Here is an 11670-nt window from a genome sequence, read left to right as displayed (position 1 = left end):
TATCATTTTGAAAAATACAATGAATAAATTTGACCATATTAAAAATATAAAGATTAAATTAATAATCTACAAAACCACGAAAATTAAGTGGATTGACAATGATATTTCCTACCTTAACCGATAGTCGAGGATATTACAGAATGTAAAAAATTAGTTATTTGGCTTGTTCCGGTAGATACCTTGAGAAATAAAAAAAAAATCTAAGGAATAGATCATAAGTTTTGTTTGCACCAATTTTACACGAAATCTAACAATCCATCCTTACATAAACAAATTAGATAATGTATATTATTAGAATTAAGAGATGGAAGTAAGTTAAAGACTCCATCTTTCACGACAATTTTTTATTCAATTATTAGTGATAACGTAAACAACAAGTCATATCCTATATACACGGTAAAATTTATTATAGAGTTACCCGTAATAAGAATTAGATTATATTTTATTTTATTTTCATTAAAAAATTAGATAAACTAATTTTTGTATGTTGGATTAAATAGCAAACGAATCATTTTTGTTAAAATTTTTAAAATTGATGTGATTCACGGAATAACTAGACAGTTACACGTGGTTGCCACATGTACCTCATGCTGATGTATAAGTAGGGCCGAGCAAAACTTGATTCGATTCGAGAACAAAGCAAAAAACAATTTGAATTTCGAGTTAATTGAATCGAGTTATTCGATTTTTTAAGTCAACTCGAATAAGTAATTCGAGTTTTGAGTTTGAGTTGAGTTGAATTTTATAATTCGAATAATTCGAATGACAAGTTGATATAAATACCCTTTTGGTCCATGTCAATTTTGAAAATAAACAAATTAATCTCTCGCTCAAGAAAAATTAAAATAATTTTTAAAATTAAAAAGTATTCAAAAAATCCAAAATTTATATTTTTAAAATTTAAAAAAAAAATCTAAAGAATATATAAATAGGTTAAAACTTAAAAAAAACTTTAAAATAATAATTTTAGGGCTTAATTAATGATTCAAATTTATCAAACTAAAATATCTTAATTTGACATTTCAATTTTTTAATTTACCCCTAACAATTTCACTCAATTAGATCAAATACTCACCCTTATGTATAAAACCAATTTTTAACAGTAAAAATTGATGAATTTTTTAATAAAACTAGTTTATTCTTTGATTTAACTAACAATTACTAATTTACTCATTTTTTGAGTAGAAGATGTAAATTGTAATCCAACTCTTAGTACAAAAATCTGTATGACAATTTACCAATCCACTATAAATATTTTAAAAAAATCAAAATTGAATCTCATTAATCATGTTATCAAATCATTCCATAAAATTTAGCAAAAAATTAAAAAAAAATGCATATATCCTATATCTATTGGGCAAAGTGGCAAACCTCATGTTCTAAGGAGGAAACTTTTTAAATACAGATTTTCTGTACAAAATCAAAGAAAACCGAGACAAAATATCACTCTATTTATCACTTTGATTGATCACTCAACTTCAGCACCTGCCACCGTTGCCCCTGCATAAACGTTGCTGTCGGTTTCTATACTCGGCCCGACCAGTGGATCTTATGCCTAACTGAACCATATAACGGGCTTATGTTTTAGAAGTTTCAAATCCTTTTGAAACCATCTTTGATTTTGTGGGGGTGATACTATAATCTACATCCTCGAGATCGCTGAAAGAAATATCTTCTTCGTTCTCCACACAAATCGTAGCTCCACCATAACCACCGTATTCGGAATCATCATCTTCTGGCCAATCAATATCATCATCTTCAAAAGTTGGAATTGTTATTTTTGAGGATGCCTTATCCTCAGTGCTAGACACCGGATGTTCCTCGATAACAGACTTATCTATGACTGGCATCTCGGTACTTTCGAGTGGATGCTTTTCCTCATAATCTGTTGTGATACTGGATGTAGGTTCAGAAGTATAGGTCCTAGGTGATGTGGTCTCGAAGGCAAAATAACTGGATGAGGAAGGAATAAGATCATTGTGCAAAGTACTAGAGCTGCCTCCTATGTGGGAAGTGCTTCTTCCGTACCAATCAGTTTCTCGCTTCGTTTGCTTTTGTAGCTCCTTCATCCACAATGTTCTGGCTTCCATCACCTGCCGGAAATAGATTAGCCACCTAGAGAATTAATCAATAATATTGTCTACATATGCTTGGTAAAGAAAAGGACATAAAAAGTGGACAAAGAATCTAGATCAGATCTCTAGAAAAACAATACTATCAGTAAAAGTACCGTGGAGGCCTTTACTAGGAAACAAATTGCATCTTGCCCCCTCTACTAAAAGAAATAGACAAATTAGTCACTGTAAGTTGGATAAAAAGCAAACTAGTTTTTCTGTTAAAAGTTCCATCTATTTTTACTGTTAAAAATTGATCCCTGTATGTGAAAATGAGGTACATGTGGCACGGCACGTGTAACTGTCAGGTCATGCTGTCAGCCAAGCCGGTTTTAATGGTAGAAAAGAATGAAAATTTAACTGAAAGGATCAATTTGCTTTTTAATCTAACGTATAAGGATTAATTTGCCCATTTTTTAAGTAAAGGGGGCAAAATGCAAGCTAACTCCTAGTACAGGGCATTCATTTTACTTTTGTCCAATACCATCACTTTTATGAAACAATATGAAATGTTATTGAACCGAGCTTCTCATCCCTAGCAGCCATGGCATAAAGAGAATCAAGAATCATCCAAGTCTACTCCTTTCAGGGCATACGTAAAAAACTTAAGCTAAAAATTCATGAAGAATCCAAGGAAAACCAATTTTGAAAATGGACTCCTAACCGTAACTTTCTTGAATGGATGGAGAGAATAATTTAAAAAGAAGAAAACAAGTACAGGAAGAAACTCTTGTCCGACATATTCAGCACACTGAAACCAAGCAAAGAAGGTTGCGGTTTATACAGACACACAAATGTGCTACAGACTTTCCAGTCGTTGTAAACACATGAATATATTACCTATCATGTAAATGGAAATGATAATTGTGAACCCAAGGGAGAAGATTAGCTAGAGTGCAGGTGCAAAAGGTGGATTTCTTGTTTGAATGCCGAGAATGCAAGGGAATCTGCTATCAATTGACTATCAGACTTTGCAACATTTTGGTAAAAGTACTATAGTGGCTCTTGTAGTAAAAGTCAAATTGTATTTTGCCCCTTATACTCACAAAATGGGCAAATTAATCCTTACACCTTAGATCAAAGAGCAAATTATTCATTTTGTTAAAAATTCCATCCATTTATACAGTTAAATTTTGGTTTGCGTACTTCAGCATGACGTACATTTGGCACACCAGATGTCATTGTTTGGTTATTCTGTCATTCACATCAGTTCTTAACAGTACAAATAGATGAAATTTTTAACAGAAAGGACTAATTTACTCTTTGATTTAATGTAAAAAGACTAATTTGCCAATTTTTTTAGTAGAGGGGGCAAAATGCAATCTGGCTCCTAGTACAGGGCCCTCTATGGTACTTTTACCCAATAATTCTTGTTCCAATATTTACAGAATATAACTACACCAAATAAAGTTTAAATTTTAAAAATGTACAACCACAGCCAAGAAAAATAAAACAATGAAAAAGGAAGAGTGATGGATAAGGGGCCAAAAGAACCAAAATGTAAGTAAAAACGATAATTTGGTGCCCGATGATATCGATTCTATGAAAAGCAACTGACCTGAGGTGTAGATAGAACCTCTGCGTCATGCTTGTTAAGTCTTGAATGTAGAAGAACAAAATAAACTTTCCAAAAGTAACCGTCATTGATATGGCAAGGACAAAGTTCGAATCTAAGAGCTGCTAGTCTGGGAGCAAGATGTTCAATGGCCATAGTATGCTCTTGTTGTGCAACCGACATGTCAAAATCTAAAACAAGGAAAACAATGGAGGAAAATCAGATAAGCGCGCAAACTCTGATTGCGATTTGCGTGAATTGATTCTTCGTAAAACACAAAAACAATAAAAAATGAAATCCCAGAAATTATGATCAAAATTGAAGTTTATAAATCAAAAGTACTAGCCAAAGAAGCAAAGAATACATGAAAAACCATACAGATCAAGCAAGATGCAAAGATAATATAAAGCTTGAAAATTTAAGCAAAGAAGGTGGCACTTGATCGAATTTCACAAACATTGGAAATAAGTTTTCAGCCCAGTCAATTAAATTTCACTAGTTCTCAGCAGATTAATTACATTTACTTTCATGATACTGAACTTCTTTATTTAATGCCCTTCAATGCTTCAACAATAGAAATATTTAGCTTACATAATGGCCTAGGAAAATAAAGGTGGCATCAATCTGGCATTTTAACATAAAGGTGTAGAACCCTAAAACCATCCCGTATTTAATTGAAATTCAAACAAAATTAACAATTTTTGGTGATGCGTTGAGCTCTTGAGCCTTAAAAAACAGAAAATCAATAGAAAAATTGCATGTCAGAGTATGGAATGAGGTCAGATTAATCAGGAAATTACCATCTAAGTCCTCATCGGGATCAAGAGGGAAATCCAACCACGTTTCTGGATGATGCGCGATGTTCCTCGCAAATGTCAACACCTCATCCGTTAACCCAACCGCATTGAACACCTGATCCACCGCCTCATCTTCATTTTCATTTTCCCTCCCGTTTTCTTCCTCATTTTCCCCGGATCCAAACGGAAAATCCTCCGCCGCCGCCATCTTCAACAACCTTCCCCCGATCTCAGCCCCCTCAAACGCCACAGAATCAGACGGTTCAACTCGATTCAAATTAGAGAACGATACATCATCTAATAGGCAATCGGATTGGGTCCGAGGAGAAGGAGGAGGAGCAAGAAAGGAAGCGACTCCCCAGAGTTGACGCGTTAGGGTTTGTTTAAGCTCGGTTAGGTCTTCTTTGACACCACGCGATTGATGCTCAGCTATTTGTTGAGGGGACAATGAATGTTGTTGTAGCGACTGGGTTTCTTCGAGTTCAAGGCTTTGCCTAAGAGGAAGGGAGGATGATTGAGACTGGCGCGTTGCAACGTCGTTTTCTTCATCTACTGAAGAAGCTGATTCATTATCATCTTCTTCGTTAAGAAGAAACGAGTTCGCTAGTGACCGAGCTAACCATGACATGCTTCTTTATTATCTCTTCTGCCCTTTTTCCTTTTGAACTTTTTTGAATTTCATTAGAGTGGAGCAATCAATTATATATGGTTGAATCTCTTTTGTTTTGACTTTGATTTTTTTTTTTTGACTTTACTATAATTGTCAATTCACCCGACCAATAAATCACAATTTATTCTTCGATAAATGAGAGTCCAAAATCTATAATTTCTCCTATAAATGGGTTTTTGATCTAACCACGAGATAAAGTTTACTTTATTTTGAGATAAGATTAAATGCTATTTATTTTAATTATCATATTGAAGGAGAGTTTATCTTGGAGTATGCTGATCGGATAGGCTGTCATTGTAAGCTTATAAATAGGCAGCTAATACATATGTGAAGATGCATTGGTTAAGAGAATGCTATGGTAATTTAATTAAGTTTATCTTTGTTATTTTCTATTGTATTTTTGCACCTTTGTAACTTAGATATTAGGTGAACGATTATAACAAGTTGAGACTAGTTATTAGGACTGCAATTACTTTTATATGGGAATATTAGATTTTAAACAATAAGTGGTTGAATCATTTGTGAAATGAAATCATTTATTGAACAACTACATTAAGAAACGATTGTGTGCAGATTTCTCCTTCTTTTTTTTCTTTTTTTTTGGTTGTTTGTTTAATCTCTTGTCAGAACACGTGTTTAGACAAACAATTTGATTTAAGAGGCAAAGTAACTGATTTTTTCACCTACTTACGAAGATATATGATCAATTGAAAGAAAGTATTTATTAATCAATAGGTAACGCAACAAGAATTAGATTTAGGATGACATATAATACCCGAATTAGGCTCATTGCGACCTTATAATAGTGGCAACATGCAGGGTGGCAATGATGTTATGGTGGAAAAAATGACCAACAATGAGGAAAATTGGAATTGGGGGCGTATTAGAGAGATTGCTCAAACTTTCAACTCTTGCATATATTGCTGGCATTATACCCCTAAATGAAATTGTGGGAATGATATGTGTATATTTTTCAGTTTTAATCAAATTAATCCATCAAATCGAATTAATTTAATTAATCGGTTGGCCACCAAATTTAATTCGATTGAGGTCGGTTAAAAGCTTTTAAGATTTTTAATTATCCGTTAATTTAATTCGAAATCGAATAATTAATCGAGATTAATAATAATATACTATAGATAAGTCCAATACATTATAAAAATTAATGGACTTATAAATATTGGGCTTAAAAATATATTATGAAAACTAAATATATTTAGGAAAAAATTTAAAATTAAACTAAAAATTTCAACAAAAACGAAAAAAAAATTAAATAAAGAAAAGTAAAAATTAATGTTTTTAATTTAGTATTGTTATTGTGTTATTTGTTGATCTTTTTATTATTTCTTTTAAACTTTTTTGAATTAAAAAAAATTGTCAATGAATTTTTTTTATGTTTTAAATTTATTTAAAAAACACATTTAAAAATTTCGATTAATTTAGTTAACCACTCAAACTAGCCGAAACTAATATAGTCAACTAATAGGTTTCAAAAAATTGTCTGATAATGTCAAATTCTATTATTAGTCACTATACTATGCGTATGTTGTGAATTTAATAAATATGCTCTAATTTGGTTTTTTTGTTATTTTTAAATTGAATTATGAAATTTCAATATTGGCCACACAATGGTAACATTAAATTTGTTTAAGTTAAATTATGTCATTTCCAAAATTTTATACGGTAAACATATTATAATATATGTAATATAAAACCATCACCTTATTATTTTTACATAATATTAACAAAAAAACAACCCTCTCATTCTAGTTAACGAATTTAATCGCTACCTAAGTCGTAATTAAAATTTCAAATTTCATAACATATAAATTTCATTTTGGTATTTGGTACATTGGCAACGCGCTTTCTCTATTCCATAAGCAGCCTTAAAAAATTGACATGTATCTCTTTTTTTATAATATTTATTTTTTTAATACTTTGCTATATCCCTATAGGACACTTGTCAACCATTGACCTTACTTGTGGAGTCTAAAAATTTCACTGACAACGTACCAAATAATTTCTCTACTATTAAATAATGTAGTTGATAAATTGTTGAAGTTCTTACAATTTTGCATAGGTTAAAATATGACATAAGCCCGTGTACTTTTTGTAAATTTAAAATTTAGTTCTTATACCTTTATCTTTAAAAGTTTTTACAATTTAAAATTTAAGTCGAACAGCTAACACTGTTAAAATTATTTATTTATGGTTGTTTTCGTCCAACCTTTTTCAACATTGCTTTTCTAGTAGGATAAGATTTAGTCGTCCATCTCATAAACTAATTTTTTTTTATTAATTTTATTGATTTGAGCTTTCGATTTATTTGCATAAATTTTATATAACACTTTTATAGTAATATTTGTTAAATTATAAATTATAAATTATAAAAATATATATATTTTTAATCATTTTCGAATTAAGTTGATATTTAATTGACTCGTGATACTAATTTATATAAATATACTGATGTGATACTAATTTTCAATTCAACCAATTTTATTTACCAAAGTAGTACATTCTTTTTCACCACTAAAATTTTATTTCGAGCTTATTTGGGGTTGGTTCAATTTTTTTTTCATTTGATTTTATAGATTTTGTGAAGTTTCAACCAAATTTTTTTTTCGAGCTTTTAGCCGATTTAAAAATAAAATGGTTTGATGATATATACTAAATTAAACATATTATCGATTCTCGATTCAATCAATTCTATTAACCAGTCTAATCCTTTTTTTTTTCAACACTTGCCTTTCTTGTTTAGACAAGATAGACTTTTGCAACTTGCAGGATGGTCCTTGCTAATTAGACCTGCCCATGGGCCGGGCCGGGCTAAGCCCGGAAAAAATTTTGGCCCGACTCTTAGGCCCGGGCCCGGTCCGGACCAAAATATGGGCCTAAAATCTTGCCCAGGCCCGGCCCAGAAAAAATAAGCCCGAGCCCGGCCCGGTCCGATTTTTAATAAACACAAAAAAATATTTTAAAAATAAAAAATAAAAAATATTTTTAAAATTTAAAAATAAAAATAAAAAATAAATATTTATTATATTCGGGCCGGGCCGGGTCGGGCTGGGCTCGGACCAAAAAAGTTGAGCCTGAGCCCGGCCCATTTTTAAACGGGCCTCATTTTTTTGCCCAAGCCCATATTCCAGGCCTATATTTTTACCCGAACCCTCCCATATTTCGGGCGGGCCGTCGGGCTGGGCGGCTAATTCATATGGGACACGTTCATGCTATTTGGCTCTCACTATCCATCACCTTGGAATTTAGCCTTAATTGCTTGTTCACATGGGATTTCTACGTGCACCCCATGTTATTTACGTACCACTATAAGCTACCTATGCTTTTCGTTATTGAATGACAATGAATCATCATTATCTAAGATTCAACCCTTTGTCGTTTCACATAAGCGCGAGAACCATTTTGATCGATCGGTTTTGTTAGACCTACACCAGAACATGACACGTGATAAGCTATTGAACAGTCCGCAGATGACCCTTCGCATGGAATGGTCCATAAGCAACCTTTCGTATGGAATGGTCCGCAGACGACCCTTCATAGACCTTGTCTTAGTTGATCTATAGAGTCCACCATGCACCCTAGCTAAGACCACCAAACCACATAGAACACTTCATGGCTACAACTAATCTGCAATGACTTTGCCACTCGACCAATTTGCACAACTATACAAAACATTATACTATCGGCTACGTGACATTGTGGGGCAAAAGATAATCCCTTGAGTGGATGAGGGACCAAGTATCGAGTTTAACTTTTAAGGAGTGTGAGAAACAATGCATTCATGACAACAAAAAGGGGGAACCCAAGTACCTCATCAAGTCTTTGAAACTTGAAACTAATCATTCTATTTTTGTTTCTATGTAGTCATCATCTCCTACAACATATTTTTAAAGCATCTTGGAAATTGAATATCATTCTAAAAACAACATGATCATCACGTGTAGGTTGATTGATGTTGAAGAAACTATGTTTTAACTCTCATTTCTTCCATTTTTTATGTATAGTTCGATGTTGGAGACTTCGAGATATCATCTGATTGACTGATTGACTGATAATGCATAAAATCCGTGCATTGAATGTAAATACAACACATTTTAATTTTTAACTAAGAAGCTCTACAATTACAAGTGACACAATTGCTAAAAGGAATCCCTTCTAAGCTTTTTCATTTGTATGAGTTTTACACTTGCATTTTCTCTTCATGTAGATTGGAACAACAACAAAGCAACCATTGACATAAAACTAGATTGAATCACAGACCTTGTTGGAAAATTATTGGAAATTTATCAACAGAAAACTTGAGCTTACATACAAGAGATTTTGAATTTTGGTAAACTAACACAACTTTTCTGTAAGTTCAAAACCCCCCTCATTATGTTGCTACCTCATGTGAAAACAATTTATATAGTGAAAATTCATTAGTATACACAAGAGAGCAAAGGGTACCTCGGAAACCCCGATTGATTCCATTCCAAGTTCTTCAAACCCGGAAAAGCTTGTCACCCTCCACTTGTCATGGAAGTCATGTGTATATCGACAAGCTGCAAAATTTTGCCCTTCATTGAATTGTTCTTGTAAGCTTACACTTGGAAATGAAGATCGTAGTTGTGTAATTGAGACTACATAGTTTCAACAACTCGGCCGATCGTTGCTTCAATACGGGATTGCAACCACTTTGTATAACTAAAAGGAGCTTTGCGGCGAGACCTGCATCCACAGCAAGTGAAGCACATTCCTCTGGTGCAAACTTACAAATGGACCACAATATCGATAACGCGAGCTGAGTACAGTTTTCCGAAGCTTTCATTAATAGTTTCACCACATTCGGTATAGTACTCGGACAATCTTTCAAAGCCAATCTTCCTTCAGGTGTACTTGACAAAAGCTCCAATATATGAAGGACTAATTCCAAACATTCATTGTTCAAACCAGGTATCAACTCAACTAATTGAGGAACTGCCCCAACATTGACAAATGAGTTCCTAACAGGTTCATGCGAACAAATGGTTTTAAGCAAATTCAAACCAGCTACTACACCATTTGGATGCTTCTTGTCTTTCACTAGCCTTAACAATCCGACTAAAAGACTCAAACTTGCAACATTTTGGGAAGCAAAATCAGTCCCTTCTATCAACATTCCAATCAATCTAGTACAATTTATCTTAGTCTCAATAGACCCTTCATTTAGAATATCCACCATTAAAGATATTTTAGCTGGTTGCAACAAATCAGACATAGAATTCAAGTCAAGGTTCAAGTTAACAAGTACACCAATTACCTCACAACCAACAGCATGAGTTGTAAAAGGCCCTAACAAAGATGAAATCAAACCAATACCTCCATTTTCAACAACAGTCTTCTTAGCCGTCCCATGAACTTGAACCACTTGTCTAAGCTCTTTTAAAGCTTGAACTCTAGCTTGACCCTTGATTTTCTTCAAATTCTCCAAAATCTCTTTAACCCTTCCTTGTACATCCTCTGACCTTTTCTTCATAGCCAAATACTTTTGAGAAAACCAACTATGAATCAACTGTTGAAGTGTCTTGTTTGGTGTCATTGAATCATCCCAAAGCTCTTGCATAGTGGTAGGACAAGTACAATGACCTAAAGAGAACCATTTAAGAATATTGGATCTCTCATAAGTTTGACCAGTACAAAGGGTAACAGGATCATGCATTGGTTCTAAAGAAATTGGACATATGAACACCATTGGTACATCCATAGGTTCAAGCTCTTCAATCATTAGCTTTAGATCCAATTTCTCTGAACCAAAACCAGTGGCTATTATACCACAACCACCACCACCACCACCTAAAACACCATCTTTAACAGCTGTTTCTAGATCTAGAACTTGACTATCAACTTCCCTTCTACTAGATGGTTGATACATTGGCATTTTGAAATACCCTTTTTGCAAATACAACACTACAAACAAACAAAGACCCTTTTTTTCACACAAAAAGAAAGATAATGAAGAAGGGAAGGAAGGGTTTTTTTTTGTTATTTTATAACACACCTTTTGTGTTTCATTGAATGGCAATCAAAGGGGACATTTTGTCTTCCCCATTCTTTTGCTTTTCATTGTTGCTTTGCTTTATCTAATGTCTTTCTCTGGTCAAAAGGGCAGCTTCCTCTTCCTTGTTCTTCACCACTAATCCCATCATCATCATCAAAAGATTGACGGTAAAAAACTAAAAAAAAAAACCAATCTTTCTTCACTATTACAACTCAACTTCCTCTTTAAGATTCTTAAAAAAAAAAAGTGATAAAATCATTCAAAACCCCATGCCCAGATGAGCTAAAAGGAAAAGGGGAAAAAGAGACAAAGAGGTAAAAGAACAATCAAAGATAAAACAAAGACATCAAATTTGTTGATGAAGAGAGGGTGGGAAATGAAATTTTTGGGGGTGGGACTAAAAGGAAATTGGGTGAATTTAACAATGCTTTAGTTGTTGAAAGGAGAAAGAGATTTTTTCTTTTTTATAAAAAAGAAATTCAAAGAAAATAGCACAGTCT

At 33.1% G+C, this 11670-nt stretch overlaps 2 protein-coding genes across 2 annotated transcripts; both read right to left on the bottom strand.

Annotated features, from left to right (window-relative positions):
- Positions 1-1254: 1254 nt before the first annotated feature.
- On the bottom strand, positions 1255-5226 carry LOC107938333 (uncharacterized). The gene is made up of 3 exons (XM_016871445.2): positions 4470-5226; positions 3673-3860; positions 1255-2093 (listed from the first exon to the last, which is right to left on the bottom strand). The coding sequence occupies exons 1-3, from the start codon at positions 5092-5094 to the stop codon at positions 1578-1580; spliced, it is 1329 nt and encodes a 442-aa protein (XP_016726934.1). The 5' UTR covers positions 5095-5226; the 3' UTR covers positions 1255-1577.
- Positions 5227-9294: 4068 nt separating this feature from the next.
- On the bottom strand, positions 9295-11670 carry LOC107938324 (U-box domain-containing protein 31). Its single transcript, XM_016871432.2, has one exon. The coding sequence runs from the start codon at positions 11048-11050 to the stop codon at positions 9713-9715; it is 1338 nt and encodes a 445-aa protein (XP_016726921.1). The 5' UTR covers positions 11051-11670; the 3' UTR covers positions 9295-9712.

Source organism: Gossypium hirsutum, chromosome D06, assembly GCF_007990345.1.
Source record: "Gossypium hirsutum isolate 1008001.06 chromosome D06, Gossypium_hirsutum_v2.1, whole genome shotgun sequence".
NCBI classification, from domain to species: Eukaryota; Viridiplantae; Streptophyta; class Magnoliopsida; order Malvales; family Malvaceae; genus Gossypium; species Gossypium hirsutum.
The sequence above is the reverse complement of the archived record's forward strand: the minus strand, read 5'-3'. Positions and strand labels throughout refer to the sequence as shown.

Excerpts from the sequence above, each read along its gene's own strand:
- LOC107938333 (XM_016871445.2), bottom strand. The coding sequence starts at position 5,094 with ATGTCATGGTTAGCTCGGTCACTAGCGAACTCGTTTCTTCTTAACGAA. Across the intron at positions 3,861-4,469 it reads TCCCGATGAGGACTTAGATG|ATTTTGACATGTCGGTTGCA; the intron begins GTAATTTCCTGA and ends TCCTTGTTTTAG. Across the intron at positions 2,094-3,672 it reads AGGTTCTATCTACACCTCAG|GTGATGGAAGCCAGAACATT; the intron begins GTCAGTTGCTTT and ends TATTTCCGGCAG.
- LOC107938324 (XM_016871432.2), bottom strand. The coding sequence starts at position 11,050 with ATGCCAATGTATCAACCATCTAGTAGAAGGGAAGTTGATAGTCAAGTT.